Source organism: Nicotiana attenuata, chromosome 9, assembly GCF_001879085.1.
Source record: "Nicotiana attenuata strain UT chromosome 9, NIATTr2, whole genome shotgun sequence".
In the NCBI taxonomy this organism is placed as follows: Eukaryota; Viridiplantae; Streptophyta; class Magnoliopsida; order Solanales; family Solanaceae; genus Nicotiana; species Nicotiana attenuata.
This window is the reverse complement of record NC_031997.1, coordinates 46,465,911-46,485,862: the sequence shown is the minus strand read 5'-3', so window position 1 is coordinate 46,485,862 and position 19,952 is coordinate 46,465,911. Positions and strand designations below refer to the sequence as shown.

The window sequence follows — 19,952 nt, the reverse complement described above, 5'->3', positions numbered from 1 at the left end:
TATAGTGTACGTGATATTATTTACACAACGAACGAACTTTTTAAGGTTTATAGCAGTTGACAAAGAGACAAATAAGAAAGGAATCATCACAACAATAACAACAACAATCCAGTGAAATCCTATAAGTGGGGTATGGGGAGGGTAGTGAGTACACAAACCTTACCTCTACTCCGGGGAGTAGAGAGGTTGTTTCTGCAAGACCCTCAGCTCAAGAAGACAGAAAAGAGACAAGAAAGGAAATATTAGTAGTTCATAGTGTCCTGTATGTAATACCAAAATTGTTTTGTATAGCTGTAGCATACAACATTTATTATGTTCAACTCCAAAGAAAGGATTTGCTCTCTCTAGGTAAAAATGAACATACACTGTATAATTGTTGTTGTTCAGTGTAAAGGGTTTACTTTAGGGTTTTATACAGTAAAATTGTTTCACATCTACTCAAGAATAAATAGAACAATAAGGCCTAGGTTTTGGACTCAAAAAAACAGAGATAGATAACCTACATTGTCAAAGAAAGTTACTCATTTCTTAGTGAAAATTCTATCAACATTCTATTCTGACAGCGCCGCTTTGCGATGAAATAAATTTGGGTTTTCTGTTGACTTGTTCCAAGCATTGGATGACATCTCCAACCTTAAAGTCAACCCAATTTTGAATCACAAGTCCACATTCATTCCCCTTTCCAACTGCTTCGACATCCTGCTTCTCACGCTTCAGCGATGCACAACATCCTTCGAAAACAACCTCACCACTTCTAAGAAGCCTCATTGTCGATGATCTGGTGAGTCGGCCATCCATCACACGACAACCAGCTATCTTAACGTCCTCTCCCTTCGCTTTGCTCCTTCCTTTAATCTCAAATATGCTCAGTACCTGTGCCTCTCCCGCAACCTGTGTCTCAAATGTCCCGGGGGCTTTTTCAACAATAGAATTGCCAATATCCTCTAAAAGATGATAGATCACACGATGGAGTTTTATCTGCAACCAATCACAATTACTGTGAGCATAAAATGCCATTTCCATTTTATTTTTTTAATAAAGTAAGGGGACCATTCCTTTTTTTTTTGTTTTTTTGGATAACCGTATTGTCTGGGCCAGCTTACGCGCACCTCGATCCGACTAATTCCACGGGATACCTCTACCTCCCACCAGCAACGGGGAACCATTTTCGTTTTATTTTACTCTTATAAAACTTTTAAATTAAATTCCAGCATGCAACAGGACCATTCAGAATATTCCCATGTTTGCAGCATTCAAGTGAGAAATGATGACTACATTTTGTATAAACCAGAATAAGTACCTTAACGCCAGCTTGAGTTGCTGCTTGACTTATTGAACTAGGTGGATTTCGTATGTTAAATCCGACAATAAATGCCCCACAAGCTTGTGCTAGATCCACGTCAGACTCAGAAATAGACCCCACTCCTCCATGGACAATGTTCACGAAAACCTATTAGAAGGATAAATTTTCACAATTTTGAAACTGAAGTTTCCCTGAAGAGTATGAATCAATGCCCATGAACACTAAAACAGAGTTGATCAAATATATATAAACAGCATTTGTCTGACCTGAGGACTATCCAAACTCTTCAATGCATCTGTAACGGCTTGAACAGTTCCTTGAACATCTGCTTTTACTATCATTGTCATTTCAACCCTCTTTGGCTTCTCTTCTCCTTCTTCGTCTTCTGAATTAGCTTCTGCTATTAAAGCTCCTGATTTTTCCGCTTGCATCTTCCTAAGTCTATCTTTTTCAAATTTCTTTTTCCTCCCTTCACTAAGCATCCTTGCCCTTTCCTCAGAGTGGACGACGGTAATGTCATCACCGGCCATCGGAAGCCCCTTGAGTCCTTCGATCTCCACAGGCATAGCCGGTCTAGCCCTATCGGTTGATTTTCCTAGCATATCCCTGATAGCCCTGATCTTTCCCCACTCAGTACCTACGACAACATGCTGACCACAGACAAGGGTTCCAGCTTTCACTATTGCAGTAGCCAATGGACCCCGTCCCCTATCAACCCTTGCTTCGACCACATAAGCTTGGGCGGGTCCATCTACACGTGACTTCAGATCCATTAACTCAGCCTGGAGAAGCAATGCCTCCTCCAGCTTATCCAACCCGATTTTAGTTACAGCAGAGACTTCAACAACCTGAACATCTCCACCCATCTCTTCGAGAGCCAACCCTTCTGTTGCGAGCTGGATCTTCACTCTTTCAGGATTTGCTGCCGGTTTGTCACATTTATTAACGGCAACAACAATGGGAACATCAGCTGCTTTTGCATGGGACATCGCTTCCAGCGTTTGTGGCATAACGCCGTCATCAGCAGCAACTACCAAAACAACAATGTCAGTGACCGCTGCACCTCTTTGTCGCATAGCACTAAATGCCGCATGACCAGGAGTGTCAAGGAACGTGATCGATGCCCCAGAAGGCATTCCAACAACAAACGCACCCAAATGCTGAGTTATGCCTCCAGCTTCCTTAGCAGCCACAGATGTGAGACGTAGAGCGTCTAAAAGGGATGTTTTACCGTGGTCAACATGACCCATCACTGTAACCACTGGCGGACGTGGCAAGACTTCAGCACCTTCGTTTGAATGCAGCCTCCTAACATTTACTCCAATTTCCTGCAAAGGAAACAAGTAAACATTTATGCTTAGAAGTTCAGACACTTTAATCAAATTGGAAAGCAAGAGTTAGATTCAACCTAACAAAAAATAAAGGTTTTACCATCGCAACGAGCTCGGCAATGTCGATGCCAAGAGGATCATATTCTGAGTCAACTTTCTCCCCTACATTTATAAGGATATCCTGCAAGACAGATATCGACTCTCCACAACGCTTGGCGAGCTCAACAATTGTCATACCTTCGAATATCTCTACAGTTTTATCTGATAAGGAGGAGTTAGCAGCTCTTTTTAGTTTGGGAGGCACATAAGGAGCTTCAACAGGTGGCGAGGAATCCTTTGTCCTTTTCTTGAATTTCCCTTTCTTCTGTATCTTCAAACCCAAAGCTTCGGGTTCTTTTTTCCAAGCCAGTGCTTCTAGACTGGCATGAAAATACCTAGAGGAAAAGAACAAATTATATTATCTCTATTACATCAACCAAAAGGTAACACTGTTAGTTTTTTCAGGCTGCCCATAATCTTAACTTATCTTTATCATGCTGCCTATGATCTTAAATTTCGCCTTTCAACGTTTAGATTCACTCTCAAAGAGAAAAACCACGGCGCAAAATTGTCCTTCCTGTCTATGGAGTGCTATAAAAGAAGTGCAATTAACTTCATGGAAAAGATAACAGCTCACCACTGATTAGCAACTCGACTATTAAATTATTCCCATTCAGTTCTGCCAAACTTTTTACTTAACCATGGCAAATCACTAATCTGAAAAGAACACGACAACACAAATGCCATGCAAAACTTCAGTTAATTTGGGTACAAGTCACAACGAACATTTATCAAACTTTAACCAAATACCCTTGTTTAGTTAAGGTATAACATCAACAATCTTGTGCCAATCAACAATTGCCAGGTGTAACTTGAACCTAAATTGAGATGTGGCATAGGTATCTTTGTTGATCGACAGACAAAGTATTCGACTTTTTATTCTAAAAGGAAATAAGGAACTAAACAGGGCCTTAAGGATAGGGCCGGTCAGAATAATATTCTATATTTGGGGATCATAGTCAACCAAGTCTATGTATTACGCTTGTTAGGTATCTGACTCGAGCAATTCCATGAATCACCACATTAAAAACAGTTCTTTTTCTCCCATTAAATTTATTTAATATTATTATCTGCTTCCATATCTTAGGCTTGTGAATAAAATATATATTTATATTTTGCAGATTAGCAGCAATACCAACCCACAATAAGGCAGGGAAAATGGACTTTGTTCCAATCATCTGTACCAGGACCAGTATTTGGAGGTCAAATAAACCTTACACTAGTCTGCACATCGTCATGATCATAGGCTGCTTAACGTAGATTACTAATGAAATCTGCTGACTAAAACTTCTGAAGAAATCAAAATTTGTGCATGCTTCAAGTATATAATATCGTTTGCTATTCTACATGGGAAGGTATCTATTCTGCTGTTAGCTATCCCTTAATGAATTTTCTATGGGTTATTTTATACATGCCCCGCTTCAACTCATTCAAATATTTCCTCTCTCCTTTCTTCTTCCCTTCCTACAGAAGAGATTATGGTCTCTTTCACTCCAACTATCTTTCACATAGCATAATCCTCCCCTTCTCAACCACACAGTAAAGAAAAGAGTTCAAGAGACCAGCAATTGTAGTGAAATGGTTGAAAGATCATTCTCTTCTAAGGGATTTCCTTCAACAGGAAATATTGGAAACCTTTTACGTCTGGAAAGCACTTTTTACATACCAACAGACAGCATGTTAATTATGAGAATCAAAAATGTTATTTCTGATCCATTTTGAACTGCTAAGGGACTCAAGTTCTTTAGTCTGTGGAGAGTGCTGTACCCTCATTTTGACAGAAACTGCGAAGGTAAAGCTCTTTGGAAGAGTGCAATTCTAGCTACTTTCTGTCGCAATTGAATACTGTAGGAAAATATTATTGGGTCGAATCCACCCATAAGGGATGCTAGATGACTCATAAGCCCATTAATTAGTCCTCCTCCTAAACCCTACTTATAACCAATAAATACATCATTATGAGCGTAGAGAAAACGGGTTTTCCTAACGTTTCTTATGGGAAACAAACGACGACCAGTAATTCGAGTCGGGCTGCTGCAGACGGTACGCTTCCTCTAAGGAGACATACTGTACTCGATTTATAACAAATACAACATAAAGATAGAATCTTCCAACACCAGCACTTGCCTCCACAATGTTTATTGAAAAGAGATTTTTTTGCATTGTAAACCAGTTGAGTGTTACGTAGCTTATCATTAGACATTACCCAATTTGCGACAAGACTCAAGATTTTTATTTAGTGAATTTAATTGCCTATATTCATATTTCTTAGAGGACAACAAATCCTCAGAAAGATGTCGCTTGCTTTTATATATTAACTAACCAGAAAAATCCCTTGGAAAGTTAAAGTAAAGTTGTGACTTTACCTTATTGAAGATCTGCATGTTAGGAGGTTGCCGTAGTTTGACTTCCATTGATCTGCATTCCGGAAGCATCCTGCAGTATAAACAAAAAAGATATAAGACATGTCTAAGATCTCGAAAGCTATGTTCTCAACCTTTAATTTCAGCTCTGCGAAAAGGTAGCCAAAGTTTCTTTAGAAACTCGGATGCATTTCAACCAGATGTAGCACAAATAAGCGGTCATAGTAAAACTAAAACATTTACTGATTTTCAAGAAGCGGGGAAAAAGAAAAGAAAAAAAAAACAGAACTTTTACAAGTCAAACAACTCATCTGAGTTAGAAAATCACCAAATTAACTATAAAAAGGAAGATAAGTTAAGCACAATAGTTAATATAAACAACTGAAATAAATGCAGGCTTTGTACTTGAAGAAATACAAATGCACAGACCTTGTAGTTGTCCAAACAAAACTGGAATTTTTCTCTGCGCCTCTTCAAGGTCGGTTTTGGAAACTGACGCTGGAGCATGCCTGGATCTTACTGCCAGTTCCTTTGTAAGACTAATTAAGGTACCCTGCAGAAAATTCCATATAAAAAGACTACCTCGAAACTATACTAACTTTGCAGTATAAAGAGGGAGTCACAACAATGGAATAGTAGAAGACATAATATTTGGGCAGGGTGGATAGATTCGTGTATTGGCAGCCACGAGAGGTTTTGAAGGATTCAAATCAGATAATAAGGAGTGGTACGGTTTCAATAAAAGTAATTAACCAAGTCTATTTGGTCAATGAAGCGCATATCTTTTAGGGAATTCATTTGGTCAATGCAGTTCACATCTTTCTTCGAGAAACTATACTCTCTAATTTTATATAAGACTGGTATCCAAAAACTATAGATAAAAGTTCTCATACGAGCAAAACAATACTTTGCACCAGACAGTTCTCATAGGCAAGCTAATAAAACTTACGAGGATTAAGCTGTTAAGCACCTAAACATACAACCTTCCCATTTATGCTGATGGAAATGTTCTAGAAGTCGATGTCCATGAAGTTCAAGCATGAAAGCTAATAGACTATTCGAAAGTTCAGTGATCAAGTGAATTTCAATCGAGCCCAAAAGAAGAGGCCTAAAAACGCACCTTTTTCCCTGCCACCCTCCACGCCATTCATATGTATTAAAACCTCCAAACCTGTAGATAATGAAACAAAAAGGAAAGGTAAAATTGGAAGCCGTGCTAGTCTAAATCACCACTGCTCAGTGACTTTAGAGAAAAGGCTAAAGCATGTACAGAATTCACCTCAAAAGAAAGACACCATTCGGCTATAAAAATCATCTGAAACTACTCTGTTCTATTTGGGTCCAATTCATTCCAATACTACATTGTCTATCCATAATTTGTCTCTTAAGATAGCTAAAGGGGTTCACTAAAACAATAGAATACGTTAATGCAAATCAATAAGACCAAAACCCTGAGCTAAAACGGAAAATAAAGGTATACCGCGAAATGTCAGGCAAATCCCACAAAATTCCCTCCCAAGGAGTGACTCTTATCAAACTTCCCTTCACTAAAAAGTTCAGTTACATGTATAAAATTAGAAAGTCCACATTTTTATGAAAACTTTGCATTAAAAAGACAGATTTTAGTTGCTTTTCAGCTTCCAATATATCAACGAGGAAAGGCAGTATACGAAAAATAGAGCCTATTACCAGAATTATATAGGTACATATATGCTAAAGCAAGAGTGGAATCTATCTTAAAAGAAAATAAATGCATACACCTCTATCGAGTTCACTTGCATATAACAGCAAGCATGTTTACATATATAAACTGGAAAAATCACATTTTTATTAAAACTTTGCATTGAAAAAGCAAATATCTGGTGGCTTTAAACCCTTTGCAGCTGCCAATAAATCAACAGACAAAGATGGTACAACAACAACAACAACAAACCTAGTGGATTCCCACAAGTGGGGAAAGGGTAGGATATACACAGCCTTACCCATACTCTGGGAATATAGACAAAGAATGGTTTAAAAAAAAAAAAAGAGAGGACTTTATGGATATTATAAAGATGGTATGGATAAGCAATAGAATACAGTAATGCAAATCAACAGTATGATCAAAGCCCTGAGCTAAAAATAGAAGATATTGCATATCCTCAAATTTCTCTCTAAATCCACAACAGCCCTCTTTCCCAAGGAAGTAATCAACTACAGTATCAATCTCAAAACTAGTGAGGTTTGGCTATATTAATACTCTATATCCATTCCGTTCTATTCGAGTCCATTTACATAAAAAAGCAAGTACAGTTACATATACAAACTGAAAAAGCTCGCATTTTTATGAAAATTTGGATTTAAAAAATAAATTTCAGATACTTTAAAAACCTTTGCACCTTCCGACATATCAAAAGACAAAGATGGTAAACAAAAGAGAACCTCCATGGATATTATATAGCAGGTGATACGGATAGGCAATAGAATACAGTACTGCAAATCCACATAATGACCAAAACCCTGAGCTAAAAATAGAAGATAATTGCATACCCTCAAATTTCTCTCTAAATCCATAACAGCCCTCTTCCCAAGGCAATGACCCCTTAGCAATCAATTAACTACGTCTCTATCTGAAACTAGTGAAGATTCCCTACATATACACTCTATATCGATTCCTCTCTATTCGAGCCCATGTACATATAAAAGCTAGCTACATATACAAACTGAAGAAATTCACATTCTTAGGAAGATTTTTGCATTGCATAATTTTATCAATCAACTACGTCTCAATCCGAAACAAGTGGTGTCTGGCTATATGAATATTCTATATATATTCCACTCTATTCGAGTCCTTTCACATATAAACGCAAGTATAGATACATATACAAACTGAAAAAGTTCACACTTTTATGAAAACTTTAGATTGAAAAGATAAAATTCAGATACTTTTAAACCCTTTACAGCTTCCAACATATCAAAAAAGAAAGATGGTACATGTAAAAGAGAGCCTTTAAACAGGTCAAACTATAATCTTGATAAATAATGAAGTAGAAGGGGGAAAAAAGAGCTTGAGTTGAATGACCTGGTAAAAAATAGCAGCTTGGATCTGATAATGAGGTGAAAATTTTATGGTGTGAAAATATCAAATTTTTGAAAGCACCCACCAAGAGTTTAATGGGGTTTTTTTTCTGTGTTTGTGTGTGTGTGTCTTTCTGTGTTGAGGGTGCGAGACCAGAGAGGGAGAAGAGAAGAGGCTTACTGGTAGAAAAAGGATTTTCAGTTCATATTTTTTATTTTCATATTTTTTTTCTTTTTTGTTAGGGTAAGAATTAATTGTCACGCCGTTTTGAAGGAAAGAAACAAAAAGGTTTTATTAATTGTGCTTTTAAGAAATTTTATAAGTTCTCTTAGACAAACTTTTTTTTTAAAACGCCTCAAAGGCACTTGTCTTCTAAAAAAGTTTCAGGAATCGTTCTTCGTTTATCCAATTTTAACCAATTTAATTGAAGACTACATATAGATTATAATTATGCATTTATTTAAAATTAAAAAAGCAAGAGACATTTCTAGACACATCATTAATGCTATACTTTGCTTGAGCCCGAATGTACACGAAACAACGTTCTTTACCTTAAGACTGCGTACACACTATCCTTTCCAAATTTTATTTGTGGGTTACAATGAGTTGTTATTGTTGTTTTTCGTTTTGCCCTTTTTTCGTAATAAAATTTTTTGTTTTATCTCCACGGTTCCTTGAGCCGAGGGTCTATTAGAAACAATCTTTCTATTTTCAAATAAGGTAGGGGCAAGATCTGCATACACATTACCTTTCTCGTATCCATTTATGGGAATACACTGAATTTGTGGTTGTTGTAATAAAAAATTTCAAGAAAGAAATTTTGTGAGTGTTCCTAAAGTTACTTTTGAAAAGCACATCAAGGCACTTTTTTTAGAAAATATATTTAGAAAACGTTTCTAAAAATGAAAATTATAAACAATAAAGAATTGCACGACCAACTTCTACACTTTACAATAAATATATTTGGGCTTACTTATCAAATAAATTAATTTTCTTGGGTTTAAGAAATTGGGATTTTCTTAAAAGAGAAATTCAGCAGATATATAAGAATGCAATTCCACTTCTGAATGACAAGCTCTAAATTGGATAATCATTTGTAAATCTTTATTGCACATCGTTAAATATATTATCTTTAAGTTGTTAAATGTTGCACACACTTTTATATTTGAATAACTCTTGTGACAAAATTGATAATATGCGGGGACGGGAATTAAGGTAATTGCTCAAAAATTTGTTTAAGTTTGTCCCTTTTTTTTTAATTCTTATGTTATAGTAGTATGCATCAACTTCCTATATTGGCTAGTAATAAGATACTACTTTTATTCTCGTAATTTCTTCACAAATACAAAAAATACGTACATTTCAGAAGCTTAAACGGTGGCCTCTTGAACAAAAAAAATTAGTTTTATAATTCGAGTGGTGTCGTTGGCAATAACCAACGGTTATGATTAATGCTATTACCTTCCTTTTTGTATTGTTATTTTGCTACTCCCGCATTATTTGTCGTAATTTCTAAAAAAAAAAAAGCTATCTCAAATTAATTATCGTTTTAAAAGTTCAAAACTAAATTAAATATTTTTTCTATTTTATCCTTAATATTAATTGTTCTTGAAAACTACAAATACCTCAATTATGAGTAAATATTAAATGAAAAGAGATTATATCTTCAAAAACTTGTCCTATATAATACAACGCAGATACACAGCGTCCTCCTCGCCACTATCAACGTCATCGTTACTACCAGATAGAGGAGGACGACGATTCAGATCAGGAAACAGCATACCCACCCACTATCCATCATTACACCATTTATCAGTACCCCCTCTTGGCTCCCAATATGACTTACTACCCTCAGATGTTCCCACCACCACAGGCCACACTTCCTTACCCCAACCCGTATCCCTTGGAACATCAAGAGCAAATTGTTTCATACCACAATCATCAAATAATTTCGACAACAAGCCAGCCTCAGTTTCATCCCATCAATCAACTGCTCAACAATATCAATGACACCGGGAGGCAGCTCCACAATTCCTTCAATTAATCAAATGAAAGTTCTACTCTGGAATTGCCGTGGGGCGGCTAACCCAAATTTTATCCGCAATATCAAAGATATATTATCATGGAATAACCCTTCTATTTTAGCCTTGACAGAAACAAAACTTAATGAGCATGAATCACTTAAGGACGAACTTGGATTCACCGGCATCCTGCAAGCTCGTGCAGACGGCTACTCTGGTGGCATGGTTCTATTATGGGAAAGTGAGGAAGTTACCGTTGACCCCCTAGTTGCCACAAATCAAGAACTTCATGCAACAGTACAGGTAATCCCCTCATCCCCGCCTTGGACTATATCTGTTATTTATGCAAGCACCTCTTTAGCTAGCAGACTTCATCTTTGGGAAAATTTAAAATATTTTAATACGTCCTATCCTCGACCGTGGCTTCTCTGTGGTGACTTTAATGAAGTAGCCAGTGCCTCCGAAAAATTTGGAGGAAACCCTGTTAATATTAATAGAGTAATTGGGTTTTTGGACTGTATTCATTCTCTTGGAATGCATGATCTAGGCTTTACTGGCTCACGTTTCACCTGGACCAATAATAGAAAATTTCGGAACACCCTAATTATGGAACGGTTAGACAGATACCTGGCTAACTCTGACTGGCTCCAGCTATTTCAAGACTCTTCTGTAATTCACCTTCCACGTACATATTCGGACCACTGTCCAATTCTATTAAACCTTAGTAAGGCGACTAGCCATCCTAAGAAATTATTCCGCTTTGAAACTATGTGGACTAGTCACCCTGGCTTTGCTCCATTAGTCAATACTATTTGGCATCATTCCAACACTTATTTACCGACTGTATTGGGAAAAATTATATTTATATATAAAGGTGACGTGTCAAGACACGTGGATTGGTCAAATGGTCAAAGAATTACAATTAGCCAAGAGTCATGAGGTGCAACAGGTTCGAGCAAAGAAAGAGGAAGAGGCACGGGCAATCAGACAAATAACTCGGCGCCCGTACCTATTTAAGTCATTTATGTCCGAGAATCAGAAGGAATGAATCTGACAATGGAAAAGAATACAGATACGGCATTTCATGGGTATTAAATGCTGAATACGTTAGAGAATATGTTTTAAATGTGATGATTGTGTAACGTAACATTCAATGTCTTTAATTACTCATAATAGCCTCATTATGAGAAAAACGTATATTTCCAAAGGTATCTATAAAAAGGAGATGTATGATCAGTTGTAAGGACAGGAAATACTATTGGAATAGACATTGATTTATTTGTTTCTCTTGATTATCATCTTGCTATCCAGAATTACTTCTTTTCATTCATTTTCTTGATTATCAGTAAACCGAGTTCTTCTAAATTCTAGCTTTGACTAAAATCCCATTTTTTGGTTAAACAAATTGGTTCCGTTACCGGAAATCTGATAATCTATTTTCTCTTCGCTTAACTTTCCTTGTCGCATCAACTATGTCGAACAACAATGATAACACTCAAGGAAACCAGATGAATCAACAAAATCAGGGAGATCCACAGAATATTAACGCTCAAGTTCCTACTCCACGCGGCTCACCACGACAATCTCGTGAGGGTACTCCTGATGGGTCTCAAATAAACGAGCATGCTCAATTTGAAAATGCTGAAGCTGTTGATGAGGCTTTGTAGAAATTAATTGCTGCTCAGGTCAATAAAGTCGTTGAGGCACTTGTTAATCAGTTACCTGTTGCAACACCCACACCTACCCCAAATAACAACACTTTGGAAAACCCTCGTTCTGGGCTTGTTAACTCAGGCGGTGGAGGAACTCCCAGCGAATCACAGGAGAGAGAACCAGGTAATGTATTTAATTCCGATTTACAAAATTTAGTACTAACCTTGCAGAAACAGCTCAAGGAGCAAAGTGAGCGCACATAGCAGATACCCGGGGTGCCACCTATAATCAAAGGGGTAGATATGGATAGATATTCGCAACAACCCTGGAAGCCAAGTGCTGCTCCCCTTCCAATTTCAAAAAAGTTCAAAATACCTGATATTCCAAAATATGATGGAACGACAGACCCACGAGACCACGTGACTGCATTCACAACGGCCATAAAAGGCAATAATTTGACTAAGCAGGAGATTGAATCAGTATTAGTCAAAAAAATTGGTGAAACACTCACCAAAGGAGCGCTAACATGGTATTCTCTTTTACCCGAAAATTCTATAAATTCTTTTGCTGAGCTTGCAGATTCTTTTATCAAAGCACACTCGGGAGCTCAAAAAGTAGAGAAAAGAATGGAGGATATTTTCAAAATCAAGCAAGGGGACTCAAAACTACTTAGGGAATTCGTGGACAGATTTCAACGTGAAAGAATGACATTGCCACGTGTACCTGACAACTGGGCGGCTATAGCTTTCACAAATAATTTGAATGAAAAAAGCTCGGAAGCTACGAGGAAACTCAAGGAAAGCCTTCGAGAATTCCCCGCTACAATGTGGAATGATATTTATAACAGGTATAGCACGAAGCTGAGGATTGAGGAAGATACTGTTCCACGATTTCAAAAAGAAGAAAAGGTAAGTTCGAGACGTGCAGAGTCCGAAAAAAGATCCGGTAAAAATAGGTACAAGCCTTATATGGGACCTATGGGAAAAGACTCACGGTCAAAGCAAGATCACCAAAGGTACGATCATAAATCTAGAAACAGAGAATCAGGTTCTTCATCAAGATTTAGGAACGAGCGAAACAACCATGAGTCACGAGATGATGATCGAAATTTAAAAGCGAGGTTCAGTGGTTACGACTTCAATGTCAGCACCTCCGAGCTCGTAGCTGTTTTGAGAAGCATGGGAGATAAGTTTCGATGGCCAAAGGAGATGAGATCAAATCCAAATAGGCGCAATCCTGATCATTGGTGCGAGTTTCATAACGACCACGGACATAAAACAACATATTGCAGATTTTTACAGAGCGAAGTTGATCACTTATTAAAACAAGGATATCTTACTGAGTTTTTCAGTGAGAAAGGCAAGCAAGCTTACATGAAGAATAGACCGGAGCATCCAAAACCACCTTCCCCCAAAAGAACTGTCAACGTTATAAGTGGGGGCAAAGACATCAATGGTATATCATATACTGCAGCTAACAAAATTTCCAAAGTAACAATTACCCAAGGGAAACGGGTGCGGCATGTTTTAGAGGAAGACAACATTACATTCAATGACGCAGATGCAGATGGCGTGTTAACCCCTCATAACGATGTACTGGTAATATCTTTAATTGTATACGATACTAATGTGAAACGAGTTTTTATTGATCCAGGCAGTTCCGTAAACATTATTCTATTAAGAGTATTACGTGAGATGCAAGCTGAAGATAAAGTAATCCCAAAGGCACATACTCTATCTGGGTTTGATAATTCCAGCGTCGTCACGAAAGGAGAGGTAACACTCACCACATTCGCTAAAGGAGTCGTCAAAGATACAAAGTTCCAAGTAGTAGACATGGAGATGGCTTACAATATGATTCTTGAGAGACCATGGATCCACGAAATGGATGTTGTTCCTTCAACCTTGCATCAAGTCATTAAATTCCCAGCGCCATGGGGAATCTGTCAAATCATGGGAGATCAACAGACATCCAGGAGCATCAACTCCGTGGCAAATTCAAGTACGAAGGGTGAAGAAAAATAGCAATTACAGAACACAGTTGAGGATAACATAGCGTCAACCTCAACTAAACAAGAGCAAACAGATGTAGATTCAAGGCCCGATTCCATTCAAGAACCGGAAGAAAATGAAAACATCAAAACGACGATAGAAGAGCTGGAGGCTGTGGTTTTATTTATACACTGTCCAGAGAGAAAAGTGTATATAGGAGCCAATCTTAGCCCGGATATGAAACTCAAGCAAAAGAAAAGAAAGCAAGGAACTTTCAAGAATCAGGTGATTCAAGAAGAAGTCCAAAAATTGCTAAAAATTGGTTCTATTCATGAGATTAAGGCCATTGAGGAAATCCCTGATATACTTTCGAGCAAGAAAGAAGTTCAAAGATTAACTGGGAGGATTGCAGCCTTGGGAAGATTCATTTCTAAATCATCAGAGAAATGTTTTAAATTCTTCTCAGCCCTTAAAAAGCAGGATCATTTCGAATGGAATGAGGAATGTCAACAGGCACTCAGGGATTTGAAAGCATACTTATCAAATCCACCTTTGCTAGCAAAACCAAAGGTTGGGGACTGCTCATTTACCTTGTTGTTTCAGAAGTAGCGGTAAGTGCTGTTTTGGTTCGAGAAGAACAAGGTAAACAATCCCCTATCTATTATGTTAGTAAATCTCTGTTAGATGCGGAAACGCGGTATCCTCAATTAGAAAAGCTTGCACTTACATTAATCATGGCATCTAGGAAATTAAGACCTTACTTTCATCCAATTGCTATAGTAACTGCCTACCCTTTACGCAATATATTACATAAGCATGAGTTATCAGGTAGGTTGGCCAAATGGGCTATAGAGTTAAGTGAATATGAAATCACATACCAACCTAGAACTGCTATAAAATCACAAGTGTTAGCTGATTTCGTGGCTGATTTTAGCCAGGGGATGCAATTAGAACCACAAAAAGAATTACAGATGCTTAATGGAGCTAATCCAGGAACTTGGACTTTATTCGCCGATGGTTCATCTAATATAAAAGGAGCAGGTTTAGGGATTATTTTGGTACCACCTACAGGTGAAACCATACGGCAAGCTATTAAATGTCATTTTATAAGTAACAATGAGGCAGAGTATGAGGCTGTGATTGCAGGTTTAGAATTGGTACGAGAACTTGGCATAAATCAGATTATAATCAAAAGCGATTCACAACTCGTGGTTAATCAAATGCTGGGGACTTATACAGCCAGGGAAGCAAGGATGCAGCAATATTTAGAAAAGGTACGGGAGTTAATAAAGCAATTTCAAACCTGGAAAGTTACACAAATACCAAGGGATGAAAATCTTGAAGCAGACGCTTTAGCTAATCTCGCATCTGCGGCTGACGTGGCAAGCGATGCAAATGCTTCGGTTATTCATTTATTTCATTCAGCTCTCGACCCTGATAAAAATGAGGTAAATTTTAACAATTTAACGTGGGATTGGAGGAACGAGATTGTTGCTTTTTTGCAGTATGGAACCGTCCCTGATGACAAGAAAAAAGCCCATGCACTTCGAAAAAGGCTGCTCGCTACTGTTTAAATCAAGGCAACCTATATCGTAAAATGTTCGGTGGCCCCTTAGCTAGATGCCTTGGACCTTCTCAAACAGAGTACGTAATGAGGGAAATACACGAGGGGCATTGTGGAAATCACGCCGGAGGAAGATCATTGGTAAGAACCTTAATCAGGGCAGGTTACTACTGGCCAAAAATGGAAGAAGAAGCGGAAAGTTTCGTGGCCAAATGTGATAAATGTCAAAGGTACGGTAACAACATGCATAGACCCGCGGAATTATTACATCCGGTCATCGCACCATGGCCATTCATGAAATGGGGAATGGATATCGTGGGTCCATTACCACAAGCAAAAGGACAGGTAAAATTTCTGCTCGTACTTACTGATTATTTTACTAAATGGGTAGAGGCAGGAGCCTTCAAACAGGTACGAGAAAAGGAAGTCAAAGATTTTATTTGGCGAAACATCATATGCCGATTTGGCGTACCAAAGGAGATCGTATGTGATAATGGTCCTCAGTTTATAGGAACTCAAATCACAGAATTTTTTCAAAGTTGGCAAATTAAAAGGATTACGTCCACACCTTATCATCCGGTAGGTAATGGGCAAGCAGAGTCAACAAACAAGGTTATTATCAAGAATTTAAATAACCGTTTAGAAGAATCAAAAGGAAATTGGCCAGAGGTGCTACCTGGTGTTTTATGGGCGTATCGCACAACAACGAAAACGAGCACAGGGGAAACACCATTTTCATTGGTTTACGGAGTTGAGGCTTTAATTCCAGTTGAGATAGGAGAACCAAGCACACGGTTCACACAAGCGACACAAGAATCTAATGATGAGGAGATGCAGGTCAATCTAGATTTACTTGAAGGAAGGAGAGAAGCTGCAGTAATAAGAATGGCAGCACAAAAACAAGTCATAGAACGATATTACAACAGGAAAGCACGCCTCAGATTCTTTAAAGTTGGGGACTTCGTACTTAAAAAGGTTTTCCAGTCTACAAAGGCAGCCAACGCGGGTAAACTAAGTCCAACTTGGGAAGGACCCTATAGAGTTCGTGATATTGCAGGAAAGGGAGCATATGAATTGGAGACAATGGATGGCAAAATACTACCTTCACATTGGAATGCTATTCATTTGACGAGATATTACTTCTAAGGAATACCCACGGTCAGGTATCACCATTTTTCATTTAACTTTTTTGAATTGTTAAAATTTTACTAACGATTTGAGATGCTAGGCAATAAACTAACCCGTACTAAATGATGAGTCACGACCTGTAAGGCACCCGGAATAAACTAAAATTCCTGGCCTAGGGTTACAATTATTCTGATAGAAATATAAACGGGTTAGGCAGTCTTCATCTAAAATCGCACCTCCGAGTCCCGTATGTTTTTCCTTTTCAGGAAAAGGACCAAAAGAGAGAAACAATCTAGTGCTCGAGGCTTCATACTTCAACACTCAAACACTTGGGGGACTACATAATATACACGAGTATGTATGAAGAAGGCAAAGAAGATTGAAGAGAAATCAAGCCTGAAAAAGTCAAGTGCAGAGTAAAAGTCACGAAGTCACGAGCCAAGGCTAAAGAAAACCTTACTGTAGTTAGGGTAAAAGCTATGTACTAAAGTAGGTTATAAAGAAAAACCTTGTGTTTATTGTTCTGAAACGGGTTATAAAGAAAAACCTCGTATTTATTATTTTTTCTTAAAAATCTGTTACAAGAAAAACAGCTACGAGAAAGTTATAGATGTAATTCAAATACATGTAAAGCATTATTCAAAACTGGACAAAGTTCAAATATAAAAATCTTTTGTCAATGTTATTTCAAAAGAAACATGTGTGTTCCTATTTCTTTTATCGTATGATAACACCATTATGAAGTTGAGACGTCTTCTTCATTAATTGTCGAAATATAAAAGGGCCCTCTTTTATAAAACTCATGTTTAAATTATTTAGTCATGAGATTGACAGAAGCATTTTCGAAAAACAAAAATGCAAACTATTCTATAAGTCCTTAAGAATAAAGGAAAGAATAGAATAAACAGAAGTCTAAGATAATAACATAAAAAAACTTTTTAAATACTTAAGACTAAGTACGAACTTAGTCATAAAACTACGAAATAGTTTATACAGATTGCCCCATAAAAGACTTGGGGACTTGCGTTCCAAAACCAACCCTCAAATGAAGTTAAGGGTTTGATTACAATTTTCTGAAATAAACCCTCCTCAAATGAAGCCAAGGGTTTCTAACACAACTTTCCAAAGTGGTGCCTGCAAAAAAGAAGGAATTCAAGACAACGTAAATTTTTCACTAAGAAGATGTGGGAACTGAAGAAGATGCATCAACGGCAACGGGCTCAACTTGGACAGGAGCATCAACGGTTGCGGGTTGATCTTGATTCACAGCAATCAACTCAACTTGAGCAAGAGCATCAGCCGATGCGGTTTCAACTTGGCTTGCAGCAGTAGGTTCGATTGGGCTCGAAGAATGTGCAATACTCGTATGAGCTTCAACCACGGGAGCTTCAATCACGGGAGAAGGAAAGTCCTGTGTTTGCTGAGCTTGTTCAATGGTTTCATTAACCTTAGCTAATTCTGACTCCAGGTCGAAGTTTTCTTGACCAGCTTCAATTAGGGTATCACGACGTGAATTCAAAAAAGCCCAACTTACCTCAACGTCAAATTTTTCTTCAAGGATCTCATAATCCTTTTCCCAAGCAGCCACCTCATTCTTGAGCTCCTCATTTTCGGCCAAGGCGGAGTTACAAGAAGCTTGAAGAGAAACATGAGAGCTCTCTAAAGCACGTACCTTATCAACAGAGACTCGAAGCTCTTCTTGTGCTTGAGTTAAGTTTTGCACGAGCTCTCCAGCATAAACTTCTTTTTGATTCAGCAGAGCCTTCAACGCCCTGTTCTCTTCGCTAGCCTTAGATTGCTGTTTTGAAAAAGAGGATTCAAGGCGTTCTTTTTCTTTTTTTGCTTGGTTCAAGGAAGCCTTGATAACCGCTAGCTCTGAAGTTAATGCTCGCACCTGCTGCTCTAAGGTACTCTTGCTCTCTTGTAAATCCTCCATGTTAATTTGAGCACTGTCAAATTGTTCCTTCCAATTGATTGCTTCCAACTGAGAATCACGTGCAACCTTCTCTGAATCACGTGCTACCTTCTCCAAGAGGGAGATTCTGTTCATCAGCTCAGTGCCGATAAGATTGGCCTAAGAAAAAAGAAAGGGAAATAAGAATCTCGAAGATAGAAATTTTTACAAAGTAAAGAAGAGAAAGAAGGAAAATACCTTCAAAGTGGCATGCACTATGTCATTCATTAAAGTCAGGCTGCTATGGCTCTCCAGTTTTGCTTTCTCGATTGGGCCAATTAAAGGCTCGAGCCAAACGTCAGCTTGACCTGACCTCCTTAAGAGGCTGCTATCAGCAGGAACTTCAGTAGTTACGCTCCTCATAGCATTACTTCTACTCGAAGAACCCACCTCCGTATGGTGAACGATAGGTGGAGGAATTGTCAAAGGAGGAGCGGTGGAAGGAGTAAAAATAGTAGAGGGAGGAACAGAAACATTTGAGGTAGGTAAGGAAAGAATCACAGGCGCGGAAGTAGAAAAGGAAGATAAGGGAAGTTCATCTAAAACAGGCCCTAAATTTCCACTATCAAAACCACTGATAAAAAGTTGATCAATAGATTCACGAATATCATGAAGAGTGACTTCATCATCAGGAATAATAACTGGGGTATCAACAGGCTCGGGAAGAGGTAGACGGGGTGAGACTTCAGCTTCGTCATCTGAGACGATACGTCTTCTAGCTCGTGGTCTTGTCACCAGGGAGCCTCCTTCATCCTCTTCTTCTGAGTCTTCTTCTTCAGAAGCTTTTCTTTTTGCAGAAGAACAACCCAAGACTATTTCTCGGGCTAAAGAGGTACCGGTACCCGAAGAGTCACGAGAGGCCACAACTGCCTCAGCAGTAACTCCCCGAATAGCAAATCCTGATAAAAAGAAGGATTAAAGTTAGAACAATAAAGGAAAATATTTATATACGTGAAAGATAAAGTAGAAACTCTTACCATGAGTCTTTACTTTCCAACCGTAAAGGTTGGAAAGGTTTTTCCAGGACCTACCCTCCATTGGAGCGGTCTTCAACAATTTCTCTACCCAACCACGGAAGTTGGGCACATTCTCTACAACACCCATGGTTGCTGAGAAAAGAAAAGAAGCGACATTAGTGAAATTAATAAGCTTGAAAGAAAAAGGCACGAGAAAGATATAACACTTACGTGCAAAATTCCACTTCTCAGGGAAGGGAACGTTATCTTCACCCACTAAGCCAGCAGTGGGGGCAGCAACAAATCGAGCATAACAGCCACGGTCTTTGTCATCTTCAGGGCTCACTAAAACCCTCTTGCTCCTGGCCGCTAGGGTAAAAACGCCATTGCAAAAAAGCCTAGGGGAGTAGAGGTGAATTAGGTGAGGAAAAGTAAAGCCAACATCTGCCATGTTGGTGAGGTGCCTCAAACAGGCGACATCACTCCATACAATTGATTTGACCCAAACAAACGTTGAAAAAATGGCAAAAA

At 38.3% G+C, this 19,952-nt stretch overlaps 1 protein-coding gene across 1 annotated transcript; it reads right to left on the bottom strand.

The window, feature by feature from the left end:
- On the bottom strand, positions 241-8,345 carry LOC109232378 (translation initiation factor IF-2). Its single transcript, XM_019398117.1, has 8 exons — positions 8,158-8,345; positions 6,217-6,267; positions 5,526-5,649; positions 5,100-5,169; positions 2,735-3,068; positions 1,570-2,631; positions 1,301-1,450; positions 241-978 (listed from the first exon to the last, which is right to left on the bottom strand). The coding sequence occupies exons 2-8, from the start codon at positions 6,241-6,243 to the stop codon at positions 544-546; spliced, it is 2,202 nt and encodes a 733-aa protein (XP_019253662.1). The 5' UTR covers positions 6,244-6,267; positions 8,158-8,345; the 3' UTR covers positions 241-543.